The sequence below is a fragment of the Andrena cerasifolii genome, chromosome 3, assembly GCF_050908995.1.
Source record: "Andrena cerasifolii isolate SP2316 chromosome 3, iyAndCera1_principal, whole genome shotgun sequence".
In the NCBI taxonomy this organism is placed as follows: Eukaryota; Metazoa; Arthropoda; class Insecta; order Hymenoptera; family Andrenidae; genus Andrena; species Andrena cerasifolii.
In genome coordinates this window covers 11,559,188-11,582,453 of record NC_135120.1, presented here as the reverse complement: position 1 = coordinate 11,582,453, position 23,266 = coordinate 11,559,188, and the positions used below count along the sequence as shown (strand labels likewise).

The 23,266-nt window shown below is 44.4% G+C and overlaps 1 protein-coding gene across 6 annotated transcripts in view; it reads right to left on the bottom strand.

The window, feature by feature from the left end:
- LOC143367423 (protein expanded) overlaps positions 1 to 23,266 on the bottom strand; it is a 111,582-nt gene that overhangs the window by 39,648 nt on the left and 48,668 nt on the right. For 5 of the 6 annotated variants that reach the window (XM_076809221.1, XM_076809226.1, XM_076809223.1 and 2 more), the window contains one exon: positions 14,758 to 14,913. In XM_076809221.1, the coding sequence (XP_076665336.1) occupies positions 14,758 to 14,871 (114 nt within the window). In that variant the 5' untranslated portion in view covers positions 14,872 to 14,913. Of the gene's footprint in view, positions 1 to 14,757; positions 14,914 to 15,738; positions 15,760 to 23,266 lie in introns of those variants that run through there. The other variant, XM_076809225.1, reaches the window with a different exon arrangement.

Genomic DNA, 23,266 nt, shown 5'->3' with positions numbered 1-23,266 from the left:
AAGGAACGTTGGATATTAAGTGATTAAAAATCCTCGAGTCGATTTGACGAGCCCGTCAAGCACGAAGCAACGTGGATTAGGCGCGATTAAGCACTAATAAATAACACTTTCGTCGACGAAAGCGTGACCGCCGATCGAAAGAATCTCGCTTGCATCGTGTATAAGCAATTAACAGGTGTACTCGAGGAAACGGTCTCCCCTCGACAAATTACAACACACGTGACCACTAATAGAGCACGCATTATAAGATTGTTATCGCTCTCGAAACCCTTGCCCCAAGTCGAGCCCCTCGTATAATTACAAAAATACAATACCGAAATCACGATAGGCAGGTAATCCCATTTCAAACTGCATTCCGCGACGTCGAGTCAGTTCAGCTTTATATTTAATACGCATATTAGCAGCGATCTCCTTATATTTTTCTAGGAAGTGGACGAATCATCGATGAATCTGAGTTCTCATTTTTCCTCTCCTTCATTTTTGTGATATGTATATTGTAATTCAAGTGTCGTTGTTATTAATAAAGCTTATCTAAGTCACTGTATTAGCGTCGTTGCGTTATTTATGTTTCTATATAAGTCGGTGATAAAGGATCGAAATTTATCTACCGTTCACATGGGACAGCTTTAAAAAATGCGGTAACCCGCATTCTAGAGAAACCGGAATCCCTTGCGTAAACGATATTAGCGTTAACGCATTTTATGCCGCGTTTTGACAGACGCTTTACGAAGGTATATCGAACGAGTCTATCCGACGGACGAACGGGAACATAACATCTGCTTTTAATGTCTTCGAAATTCGTGCGATGCACCTTGAGCGCTAGGAGAAACTGTCACTGTCCATGGGTTTAATTCTTTGTTATTGGAAGCAGTCAGTAGAGTCTCTGAATATATCACGTGATTCCAGTAAAATCACTAATGTAATTATCCTCACAGGACATTTAATTAGAAAAGCTGCCGCCACTTTGAATATCTGTGTGCTTTCATCGCCATATGTAAACCTTGAGCTGTGGGTACTCAGGAAATAGTGTTACGCATACTATACGACATTTCGAAATGGAAATATCGGAAATAATTTCATCACATATCAATGGCTTACAAGGGAACATCCCGAACCGGGAAATTTAAAAAATTCTGAAACTTTGTGAATACGTAGGGAACTGTCTCCTGATTTTCATGCAATTTTTGTTTGCTGCCCAAATTCACTCTGAAGGGATGTAATTGACCCCTGAAAATCCGGTTATTTTCCAAATTTGAGCTATAACTCGCGAGGTGTAAAATAATTTTCGGACTAAAAGATAGATCTAATTAAAAGAAGTAACTTTTGTCTTGAAACTTTTTTTCTATCTCTTACAAAGGCTTAGTGCACAAATATTATATGTCCACTTTTAGCGTTTTTTTTTTGTTGAGAAAAACAAGTTTTAATATTATTATTATTATTAATTAAACGGGAATCCCCGTGGTGTACAAAACGAAAAGACAAGTGCAATTACAGAGTCTGAACACTTACTTAACCAATAATTAATAGCTAGTGAGCAAAAAATACTTATACCTATAAGATAAACTAAGTACCACCATATAAACGAGTTAGGAGAGCCCAGGATATTTACACTTCCTCGCGTAATAAATTCAAAATAACAATAATTACATCAGTGTACATTCGCACATTCGCCAAAATCAAAAGTGTCACCAACAACCAAACTGATGACCTCTGTGAAATATAAAATAGAAAAAAGTTTGGCAAAAGTTCCCATATACCCAGCTACCATGTGGAATCGAGAAAATTGCAGACAGCGTCGGTTCGATGTCTACGAGCCTGAAATGCAATCGAGGTTCCATCTCCACTGTAGTAACGTGCGCGCTGGCATTTTGCAACGCGCGCGCGTGTAATAACAATGCGTGGATGAATGAATATTGCAAACGGTGAAAGCGTACCACATACCAGACTCGTTACAACCGTCCCGCGGCTCGCAGACGTAGCCACGGTTGGCCATGCCACGAAGAATGTCTTAGAACGTGATCAGAGTGGCGCGATACACGTCACTACATCAGATACACGGTGACCGTAACCAGAGCTGTTCCAGTACTCGAAATATTCGATTACCAGAGTCGGATAAAAGTCCGTAGTTATGGTCAATAATTGTCGAGTAAATGGGATATATAAATTACTTAGGACAGATGAACTACACAAGTTCCTAATTAGCTACTTGCAATAATCGACCTCTCAACTTTTGAGTAGAATAATTTTTTTTTAGAAACAAAGTGATTATTCGTTTATATGAGTAGCTGTAACTACAGTACTGGAAATATGCATTGCATTAATCGAATAAACAAGCTGCCACTTATACCTGTCTTATTATTAGTGCCAGGAAAATATTATTGCAAAAAAACTTTTTTCCTTTTAAGGATTGTAGTTGAGGATTGAAGTAAATTCTTTTGAATGTTTTATTTTAGATGATCGACCTTCGAGCAGCAGTAGTCAACGCTGAAGCCTTTTTTTTAGAGAATCTTCGAGTGACGGACAATAACTTAGTTATTGATAAATATTTTTAAATAACAAAATTACGATGCACGGTACTAGATGCAGTCCTTAAAAGGAAAAAAGATTTTTCGAGAAATGTGTTATAGCTTTTGAGTAAAAAATTTCGAAAGACCACCCATTTTTCGGCCTGCTGACTGAGCATGACCCCTTAAGCTATTCGAAATATTCGATTAATCGCCAGATTTTGTATATCCCCGATGTTTCTCTTCGCATTATCTGCTCGGCCAGCAGCAGTAACGAGAGACGACGCTCTTCGATCCCCGCATTTTTGCAGCCAGAGAAAAAGCCGCATCCACCTCGACAATTATCCTCCTCGATTAGCAGTTTCTCAACGAACGCGGCTGCGAAAAGTCTTGCATTAAAGCTGCTCACGCACGTAAGAGTTATTAACTGTGTGAGAAGAGCAATCCACATAATTCCTGCGTTTAATTTCTTGCCGTGCCTTTTTTCCCCCCCGCGCATTTTCTATTAATGAAGCCCCGGTCTTCCATCTACCTCGAAACGCTTTCGATACGAAACACCGTGAATAGCAGCTTTATCGTTATTATGTAGGAGAATAAATTCACGGCGCAGGCTGATCGGTTAATTACTGTTCGGGCAAGGTGAGCGTTTTTTCCCCCCCACTTTTCCTTTTCCTCCGCCAGTTTCTTACCTATGCATCCTCATTATCCTTCGCCGAGGAATCTCGCAGATTTCCGTCGCTCCCCGGAGGAATTTCAGAGCTGGCAATTATACTCGTACCTTGCGCACAAGGAAACGCAGAGATTTATCGGACGTGTTTTAACGCATCAAAGCATACCGGGGGCGCATAAATGTTTATACGCGCGCTTTTACTTCCTCCGCAACCGACAAACCCAGCCAGCATGCAACACTGCCCAACGAGAGCTTCAAATGTTTCCATCATGACCGTATTAAATTAATATCTTCAAGCTATCGCGTGGTAACGCGCAGGTACCTCTACAGAGCAGTCAATTTCCATGCTCGAAGTTCAGATGGAGGAGAGTAAATCTGCTGCGATCGTTCAGAAATGAAATCCTTTCCCTCAACTTTGGCTTGGATTCATAAAACCAAAGGAAAGTGATCCTACGAAAATCCACTCCGAGGGGCTGAAATCAGCCCTTAAAATTATCTCGTATTTTCGATAACTTAATATAACTTTCTACCGATGCGGGACAGAAGAAAACTTTAAATACAAAACCCCTTCAGTTCCTTACGCTCAATCACACTGCCGACAGAACAGTAAAGTTATATCAAGAAAACGACATACATTGATTTCACCCTTCAGATTGAATCTCCGTAAATCGAAATTGCCGCTTGCTTACTTCCATATCCTCTACACGCGCACGAAATTTCATTAAAATCCGAGCTGTCGGTTTCGGAACGTTTCCTCGCGAGTCACAAGCACAGTAAAGCCTGCCAACAACTCAATCGAAGAGCGTATCTCTTCCCCGCCGAGCCTACTGGAATTAATGCCGCCCGATTAAGACAGGAAAGTTAACGCGACTCGTACTATACGCGCAGCAGACAGATCGTCGGGAGCGATGCAGTAACTCAAGTGCAATTTAATAGACTCTGAATCGCGTCCGCGCGCAGATTACGCGTAATGAGAAGCACGAAGAAGTCGGAATAATAGCGGCGTTATATTTAAAAGCCGAGCACCTCTTATAAATAATACTGTTACGTAACGATCGGAGGGAAAGAAGAAGGAAGAAGAAAAAAAAGAGCGTCGTTTTACGGCCAGTTTAACAAGTTTACGCCGCTCCGCGAAACGTGGTAGCGAGCGCGGTAACACGGAGCCACTTTGCTCCAGTGATAAATGTATAATACAAACGGCGGCGCGTATCGCGATTAGAATGTCTCTGTTCGTGCAGCGGGGCCCTCCTTGCGCCTACCTTCGCTCATTAGCGTTAAAGCGAAAGAATTCATCGACGGGGCCGATAAAAGGTATATTATTTCACTTGATTAGAAAGTTAGCCGATGCAAGCTATCCTGCCGCGCGGGAACCGGTTCAAGTTTCGCGTACCAGCGGCAGTGGTGGGGAGAAATCGGAGCAACAAACGAGGCAGCATGTGGAAATGACCTGATTCGCTAACCACTATGCTCCAGACTAACAATTCGTGATTACAATTTATAGTCGCCTGGAGTGATTATATCCTGGGAATTACCAGGTGACCGGTGGGAACTTTAATCGGTTATACTTTGAGTCGAGTTGTTCTGATTCCACGATCTCTTCTGGGATGATACTGTTTACTGAAGGATTTTTAGAGGTCCTGTAGAGATCGTTATCCAGCGCGGTCGATTAGGCGGGAATTGACCTGGCGCTGGCCAAAGGACCGGCAACTAATCAGGGAGGCTGCGCAGGGGAATGTTATTACAATTGCAGCGGTTTGAAGCGCGCTGCCCCCGGAGGGAAAGGCCCCCTCATAAATGCTCGCGGCGGAATGCGCGCGCGTCGGTCCAACGGAACAATTTATCGCCCCGTATCGAATATTTCGAGTCGCCCGGCGCATTCCGGGGCCGATCTTGTCCGCACCAAATCTCTACGGGCCCGCCATAAAATATCCGCCGCGGCAGCCCTGTCCGTTCAGATTTACGGTCGATCCTATCGGTGGGCGTTTCACGATTCCTGCCCGCGACGGCCACGGGATAGATTCGCGAGATTGACAGAAATATCTGCACGAACGGATCTTCCCCTTGGAAGATTTACCTCCGACGGCGACCCGGCCGCGCCGGGCCCGCGCTGCGGAAGAATCCGTCGCGATGGAATACGGGAATCCGGTGATTAACGAGGGAGGGGTGAACGGTGGATATTTAGTCCGAGGGTTATGCTAATGTTATGCTGCAGTCAGCGATACTATTTGGGGGAGTGATTGAGGGCCTGTGGCAAAATCTGTGCTAAATATTGGCATGTAATTAATTATGTGACGCGTCTTTTAGCAAATATTACGAATGTTTATTATATAAATGTTAATTCAGGTATTTAAATAGTAAAATATAATTCAATTTGAAAATATATAATTTAAAGGATTTCACAATGAATTAATGAAATAAAATGATTTAATATGACTAACATGCGGGTGGCCAAATTATTATACTCAAACAAGAAGGTTTGAGATTTTGTAAGTTTAAGCGATGGAATGGCTGTATCTCTGCGAAAAATGGTCGCAAAAATATTTAAAAAACTTTTGTTTGAAGTTTCTAGTTTTTGAATTGAGGACTCAAATTTTGTTTCATCCATTATGATACTGTTTTATCAAGATGAAGCGCAGGGAACGAAGTTTCAGAAATTTTTGTCTACTTTGAACGTATGCGCGGGACAAAAAAAAATTTTCCGGAGAATCCAACGAAGAGTTCTTATAGAGCAAACATTTCTCTTTAATTTGTTTCTTTTTTTGTTTTGTTGTGTGATTTTTATTGACCGAGTTATTCGCGATCAAAGGAAAAAGGGTAGTTTTTCACTTTGAGCACATAATTTGCGAACTTATGATCGTAGACAATTTTTCCTGAGTGTTTTGGAAAGCTGAGAAGGTTTCCTTTCAGAACCTTTAGTCTCCAATTTAAGATCTTTTTTTAATCGTATTAAATCCATTTTAAAATGACCCCAAAAATTGACGAAAATATTTTCGTCAATTTATAAAGAATAAACGAAACTACTAAAGCGTTGGCTCGTTGGTAAAACTGATGAAAGCCATCATTCCACCCTACAATCCTTACGAATTAATGTGAGCAATTACTTTAAAATTTTTCTGAACAATAGATGCATAAAAATCCATACAGACAGAAACTTATGTATGTATTTTGCAGCAATAGATTGAACTGTAAATTTGTATTTAAAATTAAGGAATGTGGACTTGGTGAGTTTTACGAACAAACCAAAGATACCCATGTCTACATTCAATGAAACGGCGAACTTGCCAGGGATCTGAAGACACCTAAAGCTATTTACTTGCAACACTAGTGAAACATTCAGGCTATTCCCGAAGAATACATCCAACTCACGGAAGCCTTAAATATTCTAGACAGCAGGTTTGCAGGGTGCATCGAAGGCCAAAAGGCTCACCATTCCAGTGGAACCTTACCCTCGTACCCCCTTCGTAAGATCCTCATCCCTTGTGCCTAATACTTCGAGTGGCGCCTAAGTTCTGCAAAATGCTCCCCCCGTTTTCTCCAAAGCCTACAAAGTGTACCCCGAGCAATCGAACTCGGAGCTAACCCAGACCGAGCAATAATACAACCCCTAAAAGAAAGAATACAGCCTAAGACGCGCCCATCCAGCTAATTCTCGTTACGGCAATACCAAGCCCAGCTGCGCGAGGGCTTAAATACCTTCGCAGCTAGCGCGAATTCGCGTACACCTTGTATACAGGGCGTACTTTCAGTTGATCGGCGTAACGAGGCTAGAATCCAGCCCGTGATTCCATAGCAGGCCAACGCATACGAAGCCACGCAGGCAGAACGAGGAATTTCCTTGGCAACCGGGAATTCAGATTCGCGGTTACAAATGAGCCTAGCTGTAATTAGGGAGATGGTATCGTGTGAGAAGGTATACGCCACGGCGTGCCTCGTGCTCGGCCGCGTGTTCTCTCCGCGGATGGTTTGTCTAACGACGCGAGGAGGCAACAGCCTCGAACGGGCAAAATCGGCGCCGTTCGCGGAAACCTTGGCATTGAAACTGCGATCGGCTTCGTTCTGCCATGCGTTCGCTACGCGGATGTGGGAATCGCGGATTCCCCGAACAAACTTCAAGCGCCGTTGACCTCTGTTCATGGGAATCCTCGGGGAGCGAAGGAAGAATAAGGAGAATGGAATGGAGTCAGAGATTTTCGGATATTTCTCAGTGTCGAGATCGATGCAGGTGTTTTGACTCTCCGGGTTGCTGTGGTATCGTTCGGCGCATGTACTGGTGTGCGGGGAACGCCCATTGGCGTTCAGCGACTATGGTAAACAGATACGGTTATAGGATTTCCGCACATGGCGTACGCTGTTAGGAAATAGTAAGAGACGGATATGCGTGTATGGGTTTACGGCGACGTAATTAATGAAACCTTTCTGTTTAGGGGGTTACACAAAATAGGTAACGTTCCGAGGGAAGTGGCTTTTTAAAAAAAAAGAATTCTGATGGGATTCTATTTTCACATTGTGCTCAGCGATCCCTGGGAAGTGTCGTGAAAAGGATGATGGTAACGCGAATAAGGTTACTTCCTCCCTATCCGCGAAAAACATGGTGTTGCGCTAATGAGCTCGTTAGAGCTGCTAGGGACTATGAAATCCCTTATAAAACCCTCGTAGGATTTTTCGAAAGATACGAGGTTCGCTGTAAGAAAATCCTCGTTTCGAAGAGCATGATTGATCTACGCAGTTGCACAATTACCGGCGGAATGTTAAGCAGCGGTGAACAAATTAACCGCAATGCGTATGGAAATGTAATAAATTTTTCTCCACGCGTGGGGCAGAGACGCGAACAGAAATCGAATTTCTACGCTGTCATTCACGCCGGCACATTAATCATGTCGTCGGCTAAACGCTACGATAGCCCGTGAATCATCAAATAAAACGATCTATCAGCATTCCTCGGGGCTTCCATTCCTCTAGATTTAATCGCGGACTGTTTAACTCGAAATTGACCATCGGAGCGATGAATCTCCCACCCCCGCGGCAAGGAATTTCCAAACGAGACCGTTCGCTACTCGAGGGGCGTTGAAAAATGCATGAGAACACGCGTTTGCGAGCCGCCGACACGCAGGAATTAAGAAAACTTCACGGGACGGAACTTCCAGCGAAGCGTCTCGCCTCTCGTTAACGCGAACAAAGGTGCAACATCATCGTTAAGAAGCCCCGCGCGCGGTTCACCCATCGATGCCTACCATAGCATCCCGTCCGTTCGCAGCCTTCGTAACGAAACAATTTGGTAACTCCGTAAGTTTCGGCATTCGGTGCCAATTGCAAACCTCGAGCGACTTAGAAACAGTCTGGGCTTAGGTCTAAATAGGATGGATGTACCAGTGAATGAACATTTTTTAGCAAAACGAGTAAAATAAGTTATTGAAACGAGCAACTAATTAATTACAGACTTCTCTTAATTTCGCGCGTCATATCCAAACAATGTTTGCACCACGCGGAATTCCGATCGTTATATCCAAGAGCACACTTGGGTTTTCATTTCATTCTAATACAGATCGACAATAGGGGAGGCCGGGGCTAAAAGTTCCGATTTCGATAAAACATAAAAAATGACTGGAAAATAATGTAGTTATTCTCTTCACTATTGACTAATTTCTTGTTAAATTTATTATATCTTCTGATTTTAAGCTTGTGTTTAATATATTGTAATAGGTTTCCCATAGAAAGTAATTTATTTGTGGCTGATCGAAGCGGAACTTCTTACCCCTATATGGGGCAAGTTGTTATCGCATTGGGGTAAGTTGTTACTATGATATAAGAGTTGCCTTTTAATGAAATATTTCATTTTCTAATGAAATAAAGCAGAATTTTATTAATAATGGTTATTTATGAAGGTTCGGACCAACAAAAATGTATTATCCTTAAAAGAAAACCAAAAGCGACAGTTTTTATTTATCTTTACGCATATCTTCGATCGAAGTCGTGTCCCTTTCCGCCTTTCATACATATGTTCGCATCTTAAAGCACAGCGGAAACAATTTATACATTTGCGCAAAGGCCTGTGAAGATAGCACCCCCAAATTCGAATTTATGGAAAAACTAAACGGCATTCGTTTGTCCATCGTTTGCCTACGTTTGCCCATAAAAAATTTTCGTTTGACCACCCTCCAAAAAAGAGTTATGAACAAAATAAAAAAATTGTCTTCATCACCCATCATGAATGCATTTCAATTTTTTAATAGAAGGATACGAATGTACCCGACCTGACCACGTTTGCTCACTCTCAGATTTCATTTGCCCACCCTCCAGAATTTAAATAAAAAATAAAAACCGCGAAAAAATGGGTATAGATGAAGCGATCGCGTTAAAGTTCGATTATTCTCGAAAATATTATCAAAATCGTTCTTTCAACGGTCCAGTTCGTTAGTTTAGATGTAGAAGAGATTTGCCCATCCATTAATTTCGTATGCCCACCCTCCAGAATCGAATTATTAATGAAGATAGCCAAGAAGTGCGGTGCCCGTTGAAGCGATCGCGTTAAAGTTCGATTTTTCTGGAAAATAATATCAAAATCGTTCTTTCAACGATGCAGTCCGTTAGTTTAGATGTAGAAGAGATTTGCCCATGCATTAATTTCGTATGTCCACCCTCCAGAATTGAATTATTAATAAAGATAGCCAAGAAGTGCGGTGCCCGTTGAAGCGATCGCGTTAAAGTTCGATTTTTCTGGAAAATATTATCGAAATCGTTCTTTCAACGATGCAGTCCGTTAGTTTAGATGTAGAAGAGATTTGCCCATGCATTAATTTCGTATGCCCACCCTCCAGAATCGAATTATTAATAAAGATAGCCAAGAAGTGCGGTACCCGTTGAACCGAATACCTTTCCGTTAGTTTTTTTTCCGAATGAATTATCAAAATGGATTGTTCTTACCGTAAAGGTTAAAGGTGTTTGGTGACATGTTACCCACTTCAATTTGTATCGCTCATCGAATACTTCACACTTTTCACACATCTGCAGCATGTGCAGAATAATACCAGAGTGGTTTTCTAGTCATTTTTCACTAATTACCGCAATGATATCGCACAACGGAAAATAATATAATGTCACAGTTACTTCACAAACCGTAAATGAACGCAGGATCTCGCAAGAGTTGCGCCCGAACTCTGTAGACCGACTGACTTTCGTGCGTCGTTGGAAACAATTCGAGAGTGTCGCAGACATCTGTTTACGTTTCGGCCCGTTCGATGACGACACGCAGCGCTGCTACCCTAACTAAAGGGGCGCAGCGCCGAGTGCCACTGCCGAAACGTAAACAGATGTCTGGCGATACTCTCGAATTATTTCCAACGACGCACTTCTTGGCTATCTTTGTTAATAATTCGATTCTGGAGGGTGGACATACGAAATTAATGCATGGGCAAATCTCTTCTATATCTAAACTAACGGACTGCATCGTTGAAAGAACGATTTTGATATTATTTTCCAGAAAAATCGAACTTTAACGCGATCGCTTCAACGGGCACCGCACTTCTTGGCTATCTTTATTAATAATTCGATTCTGGAGGGTGGGCATACGAAATTAATGCATGGGCAAATCTCTTCTACATCTAAACTAACGGACTGCATCGTTGAAAGAACGATTTTGATATTATTTTCCAGAAAAATCGAACTTTAACGCGATCGCTTCAACGGGCACCGCACTTCTTGGCTATCTTTATTAATAATTCGATTCTGGAGGGTGGGCATACGAAATTAATGCATGGGCAAATCTCTTCTACATCTAAACTAACGGACTGCATCGTTGAAAGAACGATTTTGATAATATTTTCTAGAAAAATCGAACTTTAACGCGATCGCTTCAACGGGCACCGCACTTCTTGGCTATCTTTATTAATAATTCGATTCTTGAGGGTGGGCATACGAAATTAATGCATGGGCAAATCTCTTTTACATCTAAACTAATGAACTGCATCGTTGAAAGAACGATTTCGATAATATTTTCCAGAAAAATCGAACTTTAACGCGATCGCTTCAACGGGTACCGCACTTCTTGGCTATCTTTATTAATAATTCGATTCTGGAGGGTGGGCATACGAAATTAATGCATGGGCAAATCTCTTCTACATCTAAACTAACGGACTGCATCGTTGAAAGACCGATTTTGATAATATTTTCTAGAAAAATCGAACTGTAACGCGATCGCTTCACCTGTACCCTTCTTTTCGAGGTTTTTATTTTTTATTTAAATTCTGGAGGGTGGGCAAATGAAATCTGAGAGTGGGCAAACGTGGCCAGGTCGGGTATATTCGTATCCTTCTTTTAAAAAATTGAAATGCATTCATGATGGGTGATGAAGACAAATTTTTTATTTTGTTCATAACTTTTTTTGGAGGGTGGGCAAAAAAAAATTTTTTATGGGCAAACGTAGGCAAACGAAGGACAATCATTTCCCACCGACAAATCATTAAAATGTTTTCATGGGGGTGCTGATGCAAATTTTTTTTTGCCATAATTTTTTTTTGAAGGGTGGGCAAACGAAATTTTTTTATGAGCAAACATGGGCATACGATGAACAAACGAATGCCGTTGAGTTTTTTTAAAAAATCGAATTTGGGGGTGCTATCTTCACAGACCTATTTGCGGCGGGGCAAGTTTTTACAGTACAACGTGCCCCAAGTCACGGTAACAACTAGCCCCTACCGACAAATGTAGCAATTTCAAAGACTATTCTGCTTATACATGTATTCAAACGATAAACACTATTACACCATGTTCTTAAATGTCATTTGATCCATAAGAACGATTCAATCTATAATATCGACGTTAAATAATTGAAATAGACCAAAAAGTAATGATAGACAAATTTTTACTTATCTGGTACGCGACTAATAGGTCCTTGCTTACAACCACACAATTCGCTGTCGCGGACGCTATTAAAGTGGGGGACAGAGTGGCGTGATCAACTCACGCGGAAAAAATAATTTAAAGTACAACGCTCTTTTTATTTTGAAGATAGAGCCGTCGGAACAACTTACCCCCGGAACTTTTAGCCCCGGTCTCCCCTACCTACAATTTGTCATTAAAGAAGGAAGGTGATTTTACGTTGCACCGCGTAAGAAATCCGATATTTACGAGTGATATGGGCTTAATTAAAGTTTCATTTCGCGCGGTGGTCCTGGAGCTAACAAGGGAACATCCCGAACTCGGAAATTTAAAAAATTCTGAAGCTTTTTGCATATGTAGGGAATTTTCTCCCGTTTACCACGCAATTTTTGTTTTCTGCCCAAATTCACTCTAAAGGGGTGTAATTGACCCCTGAAAATTCGGTTATTTTCCCTTTAACTCTCAGGTGGCGAAAGCAGGATCTATTTTGACCCATCCTGAATATTAAACTATTAAGTTGGCACGTATCGAATTGCCGCTCCGCTAAGGGAAGATTTGAACGAAAATATTTTTTGCTCCTTAACTATTTTATATATTTCATTTCTCTGAGCTTCTGCGACACTTCTCGATTCGTAAGCTAGCGTTAGCAAATTCTTATTGAATACCTACCATATACGCTCCCAGCCCCGTACACGCGTTACTTATTATTAATATTATTTCTTGGAGAAGATAAGAATTTTAAGAACTGCAGGAGCTGATGGCGTGCCTGAAGAAAATTCCGGTGCAACGTGGCCGCTGCTTCCGGCGACCAGAAAGCTATCCCCCATCCGAGGGTTAAACCGCCTTCAAATTCAACGACCTACGACAACCGTCACCTCCAGGCGATCTCTCTGCAAAGGGACAATGACAAATCGCGGCGCATCTAAGAATTAATTTAGAACGCCGGTAAGAGCCCGGCGACAAAAAGCAAATGCCTGCCTTTTAATGAGAGGGGAGGGGCACATTTGGCAGATTATACCCTCCAGAATATCGGCGTGCAGAAGTACTTAAGCGTACCCCAAGTATCTTACTAGATTGCTTCCTCCAACTACCGCGTTACAATGTAACCGAGCGCGAACTTTTTCAATTAGCCATTCCAGGCTGCAGCGTTCTCCACCTCGCTTCCTCCCTGCCTCGTCGGTTGTAAATGACTCTTAGCGCGGACAAGGCAGGTGCGTGTACCTTCGCACGCCTCGATATATCAACTATAGTGTAAGCGAGGTCTCCTCCAGCATCGGTTTACTCCGAACTCGCACGCCCACGCCGCGGATGTAACTAATCGCATTCCACGGATTAGGAAATCCAGGCGCGCCCTGCACACCGCGATCGCCATGCCCCGATAAAGCACGGTATTCTCGCGAGGCAGCCACGTTACGTGTTGCTGGAGGATGCAACACACGGTCTGCCGAATGCTCCTCTTTTTTCATTTTTTTCTACACAGAAAAACCAGGTCGCCGTTTTAGTTTCGCAGTCGGAAGTCACTCGCGGACTAACGCGAGACCAACCGTGGCCTGCCGCGTTGTACGGGAATCTTTCAGTTTTCCTGCTGAACGCACGGTACCGTTGCTCCAGGTTTCCATTGTGGAATGTAACAGTTTGAAATGTTGATTATTTGAACGGTTCTTGGAGCTCTTTGTTGGGGGCGATAAATCGCTGGGGGATTTATCTTGCAGCGAGGATCAAATGCGTGCTTGATTTCTATTTTATAAATATCGGCGAATTCAGACCACGTTGTAATAACAGAAATTTATACTGTTTCATAAGGTAGATGTACCGTTTGTGGCCGTTGCACTGGTTTTTGCCACGTGCATAATTATCTTATTTTTTTAATTGCTCGCAGATCATTGTATGTGGAGAATTTCACATCATAAAGATTTTGTTTAGTATACCGCCAGAAATATAAGGTTACGCTTATTCCTTACAAAAATATTATATTTTTTAAGAAGTGGCCAAAACTGGTACGATACCTTAAAGTGGCCACAGATTGTGCATCTACCCTATCAACATTATCTGAGAATCGTCAAGGATACTTGATTTCACGAAAATGAATGATGGATATACAGACAATGCTGTTCAGAATTATTAGGACACCTACTTAGTTTGTGTGGGATAATTTAATTTTAATAACTGAAAAAATTCAATGTAAAAAATATTACGGAAAAAGGAGGTTGCAATATCAAATCTTACGAATTCTTATACTGGGGAAGAGAGGGGGTAAGAAATTGCCAAAATTACCCTTGCGTAATTTAAGAGCGGCCCCTAAGTTATACTGTTCTGTTATTTGTAAAAAATCTAACAAGGGAAGATCCTGAACCCGAAAATTCCAAAAATTCTGAAACTTTGTGAATGTGTAGGGGATTTCCTCCTGATTACTACGCAATTTTTGTTTGCTGCCCAAATTCACTCGAAAGGGGTGGAATTAACCCGTGAAGATTCGGCTATTTTCCGAACGGCAGCGTATGTTTTATACGAATCTTCGCGGACACATTAACGTTGTCGCTTCTCGTTAGAGGATAACACCGAGTCCCATGGTGTATACACGATTGAGAATTACCATGTATAACGGAACAAGATGCAAACGGTTATATGCATGGCATCGTGAATATGCATTGTCGTCATGAATTATTCCCGTCCATTACGCCGGATAATAATGTGGCCGGCTGTACTCACCTCAACGACGAAGTAAAGAGGATCACCAGGAAGGGCTTGAACGGCGAGGTAGCGGCTGGCGGACACCAGGGGTTGAAGGCAGGACCGCGCAGCCGTGACACCGCTACCACGCATGCTGCATGCTTCATTTCGTCGCCGCTACGCCCAGCGTCCTTACTGTGGCAACAGAAATCACGAAACAGAGGCGTTACATCGCGGTTCGTTATAAGAAACACATAATAACAACATTCAGAAAAGACAGATAGTGTCGGTTTAACTCAAGGTCCACAACTGACGCGCTGCGCCTCAGAGTTTCCTCTATAGCATCATTGAAACCAAGCAAGATGGAGTGAGAGCATTTAATCTCTTTCTAGGAGACCACCGCGCACAGGCCCACAAGGTGGACGGAAAGCAGAGTGAGGTCTGAAAGACCACGTCTTATTAACTCGATGGGATATCACCGTAAGGAATTTTTGCTATTGGGTAGGCCGTAAACAGTCACGAATTATAAACGTTCGCAACCGGGGAAACCTACCCCCGTAAGGTTGCCAGCAGCAAGCAACGCACCAGGAGAAAAACGGTCACCCATCTTTCCCCGATACGCGCCCCACGATGCTTAACTTCGGTGATCGAACGAGAACCGGTGTTTCCATCGCGGCCACTGCCGCTGGCATTCGGAAAAGACAGTCGAAATTGTAAACCCTGAATTTTCAAGTCCAACACGCGAGCCCGTGCTTTGGGATCATTTTGAGCGTTGCAGACCTTTTCGTCGCGACATCGAGGGTTGTTAATGTTAACGCGGAGTTTCGTAGACCAATTGTACATCGTGTGTGATTAAACATAGTCCTAATGGGGTGGAGTTTGGAGTGCAGACTTATTTTTATGAGGAGCATCTGGGTTTTGTCGACACTGAACGAAGATTTAACGTGGAATTTAGAGATCACGGTTTGCATACAAAAATTTAAATATTAAAAAAAACTATATTGAACGGGGAACATACACCTGGTTCCTCCAGATGCGAGTTTGGAAGTGCCCCGTCGCAAAGTTTAATTGAGAAACGCTGGACTAGGGAATAACCCTGCGCTGAAGATAACAATGCACGTAGGAGCCGATAGAAGAGTATGCAAATGGGAAACGGTAACCGGTCACACAAATCACGCTGGCGTTTCCAGAGAGTCCAGGCCGCAGGAACTACTCGCCCGGGCGCTTCAACAATACGTGCGTTGAATCCCCCTCGCGGCCCTCGGTAAATCACAGAATCGCTCCCGGCATTACTCCATTTTCATCTCCGTGGAACAAGAGGCGGTCGCGTGGATGGAGGAACGGACGGGTCCTCTCGCTCGCGCCGGGTCGGGCACCCGCTCATAAATCCGCCGTGCAATAAGTCCCCCAAAAGTGCAACGCGAGAGGGCATCAGGCCTCTCCAAGGAATTTCGTGCCCCCTGGCGGCAATTAATTACTCCAGTTCACGGTGCATCTTCGCGACTGCCGTCACTAGTGGAATTTCCAACGGTAACCCCTGCACAAAGCTCAGACCCGCGTTAGACCGAGGAACTTGGGTGCTCCAAGAGTCGAGGGCTTAAAAACAGACGCAGGGTTTGTGATGTTGCTGACAATGAGTCACAAATGTATAGATTCTTCCCACCTTCCTTGAATACACTATGATAAATCGATGAAGAGGTGCACTACTGATCTCATGAGTTTACTAGCCTGCTAGGACAGTGCGCATTGATGAAGTATGGTAGGACGAGGTCCTGAGTTTTCGCTGATTTAAGGGGAGGTTCCCGTCTAAAAGTCGATTTTTTTATTTCACTTTTCGGATGCATGCTTCTTAAACACCGCGTAAGAATCAGCACCTCTAATACTCTCGGGGAGTACATTGCAGTAGTGTGCGGCAGAAAAGGAGAACGCACCACGAAACTCAGCGATATGAAATGCTGGAATCGACAGGTCAAATGCGTATACACTAATGTTGTCTAACAGGAACTCTAAAGTCCCTAGAACGAGAGTCCCCGGCTCGGCTATTTCGGGGTCGCGCCGCGATTCACCGAAGTCTCCGTGGTAATCGACGAAATTGACTAATGGACGATCCGCGAGAGAGCAGAAAGGAGGAGAAACCATCTACCCGCGCAGGGATGATCGATGGGATCCATTACCGAGAGACGCGTGCAATCCGCCCACACCCCGAGGAGCCTCGCTCTGTCCCTTTCCCTCGATCCTACCACCCTCCCCTCGCCGCCACCCTGCGCGCGCCCTTGCACGTTCTTTACCCCGTGCACACAGCGCGGCCGGAGTTGTCTATTTCTCTTTCTCGGCTGCCTCTCGGCTCGCAGCACGTTGATGCATTTACTCGCTTACCGGTATAACTGCCGCGCCATTATAAAAGCCGGTCTCCTCTCCTTCTTTCTCTCCCTCTCCGCAACCTCTCTCCTCGATGCCTTGCTCTCTCTCTCTCTCCTTCTGTCTACCTCCTCTTTCTCCCTCCTTTTTTCTCTTCCTACCCCGCTGCTCGGTCGCCCTCGGTCCCGATAGCCGATGCATTTCGCAGCCGTTCAACCTGCGCCCCTCTAGCGTTCCCCGCGCGATCACCGACCCCGCGCGCCGTCCGCTTCCAGGGAAAATCCCGCGGAGCAGATTTCTGCCGGGAGAGGATGCCTTATCGGTAGCATCGTCGTCCTTCGGCCGGCTTTATTAGCTCGCGTCGCGCATCGGTACGCAGATCGCCGCGGCCGCGCAAGAACTCGAGCCGGGGTGCGCTCGACCCGGTATAGGGACACAGAGAGGGAGGACACGCGGCGAATCCGAAAGCAAGAGCCAGCCGCCGGGAGCGGCGGGGATGAAAGGAGAGATCCGCTAGCGGGGACCAGAGATCGATCGCCGATGAGGACGACTGGCCCGATCGTTCGACGAAGCGCGACCCGCGGCGCGCGTAGGCGGCGGTGTATAAACAATGTGAACTACATTCCAACGGCATGAGTAACGCGCGCCTGTTGCGCACTCTCGCCACTATTCGTCGTCCTTCTCCCGCGTGTACAAATCTAATTACCCAGCAACCTACCTACCAGCAAGCAAGCAGAAACGGAGCCGACCGAGGAAGGACGGCGAACAGAGCGCCTCTAGCCGCGTGGCTGCTGGCTCGATTTAGGGGAACGATTTGCGTCTTTGTCCCAATTGTGGCACATCCTCCGTGAAAATTACGAAATGATTGCTTAAATGATAATCTCGAGAATGCGAACTCGGCTGCGGTTGTCTCTCGACTGTCGTCCTCAGCCAACCAGGGTACCCTCCTTCACCCTGGGTCCAGTGTCTTCGATCATCTATCACAGGGGTGCACAGGGAGCCGTTTTTAGCGCCTAGCTGCGAGCAACCCGCCTGTCCCGTTGCTAAGGTTAGAATCGGTGAGGAGAACTGCAGTAGTGTATATCTCCATAAAAAAGCGCCAAGTATTTTGAATAAAATGTTTATTCGTATTAAAATATTTATTTGTATTTACCATTACCTTTATGTACGTGCAGCTCATTTTGATTGCACATCTGTTTTTATTTTATAATTATTATTATCTTCTATTTTTTGTGATTTATTTGCTTTCATGTACTTGGCGTAATTTTTCTACTTTTCTCAAGTTTTTTATGGAGACATACACTACTGCAGTTCTCCTCACCGATTCTAACCTTAGCAACGGGACAGGCGGGTTGCTCGCAGCTAGGCGCTAAAACGGCTCCCTGTGCACCCCTGATCTATCAGTGCAACAATTGCCGGATGGCTCTCTCTTATCTCTCCAGCTTCTATCGCGAGACCTTCCTCGCGTAAGCCGCCGTACCGCGACAAACACAAAGCGCGGCCCGCTAATATGCTACAGAATCTTCGACGGAACTTGTATATAACTTTTGTGCCATACCAACGCGCTGTATCTTTTAGCAAGTGCCATTCTCGTATCGGGATTACACAATTCGTGTAAAATGCGTTCCGAATGCAATTCCAACGCGCCACGATTTTTGCGCTGCTCCTGTAAATTCCCTAGGACACTAAGACCCTTTAGAAGTCTCTAGCTGTTGCTTTCCCGCATTCATAACTCGTTGACGCGGTCACTTTCTGCGTTAACACCGCAGCTGGCATCGGCGTGCTTATCTCCACCTGCTGCACAGATATTTCCTGGAAGGCACGAAAGCTACGTCCGTTTGGAGCTCCACCCTCTTATCCATTAGGCGCGGGACAAGCGACACCCGCGGTTGGTGTCCGAGGGACGACAATCAGCGTTTCCATCTTGTCACCCGAGACCCTAGCAGCCGGGTAATTAGACATAGGAGAGGAATGCGGTTTTCCCGCCTCTGGCCTCTTCCTGTCCGTTCTCGTTCATCTTCCAGCATCGCGGAGCGAAGGGGCAGAGCAAGGGGACGCGGAAGAGACCGTGGAAAGCTCCGCGAGTGGACACTGGCGCGCTGGCATTTAATTGAAAGGCGCCGAGAGAGTGCACCGTATTCTCGTCCTACGCGTCTCTACCGCTCTGTCCCTACTTCTTCTCCCTTTCTCTCCACCCACGGCCCGGCGAATGCATCGCGCGTGCACGCCGCGCATTCCAGTAAAGTCCCTGATCTCCTGCCCTTGCAGTTTAGCATTCTCGTTAAGCCGCCGCGGAATGCCTCCCGCCGTCGCGCGGCCGCCGCCGTCGACGAATCCACGGATTTATGAATAATCCCCTGGCAAATTACAGCAGCGCGTGATTAGATCGTAATCGATTCGATCCGCGGAACAACCTGTTCTTAATTGCAAAATGCCCCCCCGTTTAACGACGCTCTGACGTGGGATATTTATCGCCGCCATGTTCGCTTTGGCTGGCTGTTCGCGGGAACCTGTGTACGATGTTGTTTGAAGATTGATCTTGAAGAGGGAATCGGCAACTTCCTTTCGATTGGACGGCGATGTGGATGAGAGGAGTAGAATTTTTAATTCCAGTGGCGCAAGGTCTCAAAAATGCCCCTCGATTTCCAGAAAATATCAGCGCGATGGCATTCTGAGACACACCCAGGGGATTCAAAGCCCACGGCGTGGAAACGCGCCGGCGCCAGGCAAAGTGTTAATGGAGGATTGATGAACTATTACGAGGCATACTGTGTGCGCACGCTCGGAATACGGTGCCTGGACACTTGGTACTTCGCGGATTTCAACGCGTACGTGGCAAGTCGCGAATCTGGCGACACGTATGTAATGAAGCTTCTGGATGGAAGGAACGAATGCGCGGAGCGTGCCACGGGCGAGGAGCGCCCGTGGCTAATAAAACACCGTCGTGGAATGAATATCTACCGAAATGAACGACTGTTGGCAGTGATATCGCGATACGACCTGCGCGAGCTGACTTGTTTCAAAATGAATTAATCGGACGGTGCTGCGCCAGAGAATGGCACCTTGGTGTGCGTCCATAGGCGAGGAAGCTAAGACTCTGTGTATTAAGGGGTTAAACCACCTTGGCCAGGTGAAGAAATATCGCGTCTTTGGGAATTTATTTCTAAATGATTCCGAAAACTTTAAACGCGTTCTTCTCGAAACCACGTTTTCCGAAACGGTGCATGCTGTAATTTGAGTAAAACTCTATGGATTTTTATACAATTTTGCACAGATGTTCTTAAATGTATTCTCTATCGCCCGACCGTTAATGTTTTCGATTGGTTGAAAAATGACAAAATAGCTACACTTTAAAGCAAAACGCTCATTTACGTGTGTAAGAAAATGAACTTTATTTACGCCATAAGTCGGGTAAAAATTAAAATATGGAGAAAAAAATTACAATCGGACGATAGAGAATACATTTAAGAACATCTGCGCAAAATTGTATAAAAATCCACAGAGTTTTACTTAAATTACAGCGTGCACCGTTTCGGAAAACGTGGTTTCGAGAAAAACGTATTTCAAGGTTCCGGAATTATTGATATTTGAAAAAAAAAAATTGTATATATTATTCAAAGATGGCTCTATCTTCGTTGAAAAATTTTTATCGATAAAAGTGTTTTTGTCACTTAGAAATAAATTCCCAAAGATGCGATATTTCTTTACCTAGCCAAGGTGGTCCAACCCCTTAAAATAAAGGGAAGTACTGTGTAACCACCCTAGATTTCAAGGGCCAAGCTTCTGTATTGTCTCTAGAATTGGGAAACGATTGTGTATTGCAATAAAATTTCATCGACGCTCCTTTCGATTTTGTGGACTCTGCCACCTCTACTTGTGCCTAGTGCTTCTAAATGGCGGCGGGGCTCACGTTTCGCAACCCCGGCACCGAGCGGTTCAGATGTTTATCGGAATGATTGAATATCCGGAACATTAACGTCCGATTTAATGTGATCAGTTGCTCGAGTGGCAACAATAGCTTACCGTGGTTTATACGATTGTCTATCATCTCTCGGCTGCGGCGTGTTATATACGCTCCGCACACCTCGGTGCGGTACACGAGCGGCTCGTGACGGGGGAGCTGGCGCTAACAGGCACCCACGGCGTCGAATCGCTAATGTGTAGGTAAATTGTTTATGCGAACAAACGAGTTCTGGCCGGCCGCAATGTATAACGCGATAGCTTGAATTGCTCTACCCCGCACCGATCTACGATTATCAATCCAATTAACCCCGTGAACCGGCTACCATTACCCGCGTGTAAACGCGTTATTAAACACGCTCGAGAATATTCGGATCAAGATGTTCGCCTGGAGAGAATTCTTAACTCTCGGCTGCTAGATACATTCCGTGTACCGAGCTCCTTGCGTTATACTTCTTACTTATTTCTACTGCGTCTAGGGGGAAATAAGAGGCGTTGGTTAGGGAAAGGGGAGAAAAAGGATAATGCAACAAAGAAAAACATTTTCCCTATATTAATTAACCTTTAGAGAACCGGCCTTTTTCGCTAAAATAGAGGTTTCAGTTTCCAAATTTTTTTATATATAAAAAAACTCGGGCACATACCAAAATTCAGAGAACTTTCTTTTAACGTTACCCATAGCTAACGACGTAGACGTAGACAGTTTTTGTATCGTCTTTCCTTTTTTTTTGCTTTTTTTTCTTTTCTCCATGTTTATATTTATCTATTATTTTTTTATAGTTGTGTGTTGTTTCAGGAATTATTTTATTTTGTCGTATTTTTTGTGTTCTTTTGAACAGAACGAATTTATAGTGGAACATACACACAAACACAGTCGAGCACTAAGTCACACATACGTATTTACACTTTAAATCATTTTTAAATAGTGTGCTTACTCAAAGCCCCAAAAGGGGCTGTGCCGGTCCCCTAAAGGTTAACGTGTGCTGTGCCACGTGGGCTAAATGCTGCCCATAATATTTATATTACTATTATATTCAGGGTTGCCACCTCTCCGGTTTTCGCACAGAGAATTTGGGTTTTGAAGCAAATCTCCTGGCTCCGGTTTTACTGGAAAAACTCGAAACCACGAAACTCGCTCCAAGGGGCAGAACAAATCTATTCGTCAATTCCTAACGTCGGTGCAAGCATTCAGGAATGCCCGACACGTTCTCTTTCTATCCCCGGGTTGGTGGACGCGGCGGATTCTATTCTAATGAGGACGAAGGCGGGCAAGGAGAAGAAAAGATCCACAGGTTACCGTGGAATTTATTTCGACCATAATCGCAAGAGACACCCGCCCTCACGAGTATGGATGCGGGAACGCGGAAGTGCGTGAGCGCACGTTCAACGCGTAGGTTTGTACAGCCAGCGAATGTGCATAAGCTGCGGTGGCTCGCAAGAAGCGCTTGTCCTGCAAACAACGCATTATATGATAGCACGCAGGAAATGCTTGCCGCTGGTACCGTAAAGACCCGCGATAGATCCGATATCTATGGTCCTTCACTTAATATTTGCGGTATACTTCATAACTGTAATCTTTATAGCGCGGCCGTCGAGCACTGGGACTCCTTTAGAGTGCTCTTTAAAGGCGGAACAGCTGCGATGCATTTGGTTGTAGGAATTTGCGAGAGCCTTAGGTTATAGGAGTCCGCTCCAATCCACTTGCAACGATTAGAAATTATATTGATCACGCTAGAAGTTTTATTAAACACCTTTCCACCGTTCAAAGATAACATGGTTTGAATGAACTGATATGGGGAGGACGCCATGTGGTAGACATCGATTTTGATGAGCCTAGGCACGATGGATCTATGTCAAAAATAAGTAAATAGGTGTCCGAGCGTTTCTGCCAATTGGCCTTAATGACAGAGATATTTAAAAAAATTTGGCAAAACTGAAATTTGGGTTAGAATTCTCCTTACTATACTACTGAACTGTTACGAATTACGAAGATCGCAAAATATAGGAGTTCATTAACGTTGGTGGGACCGTGCTAAATTAATATTTGAATACGGAGCAGAGAGAATGCGCACTATATACAATTAAGGGGACTTAAGGTAGGTTTACACCTGACGAGTGACTCGGCCGAGTCATCGGTCTGCTACTCGGCCGAGTGAAAAATCTTGCCCGCCGGATTACTCGGCCGAGTACTAGAATATGCGTTCAGACTGGGCTAGTACTCGGCTCAATG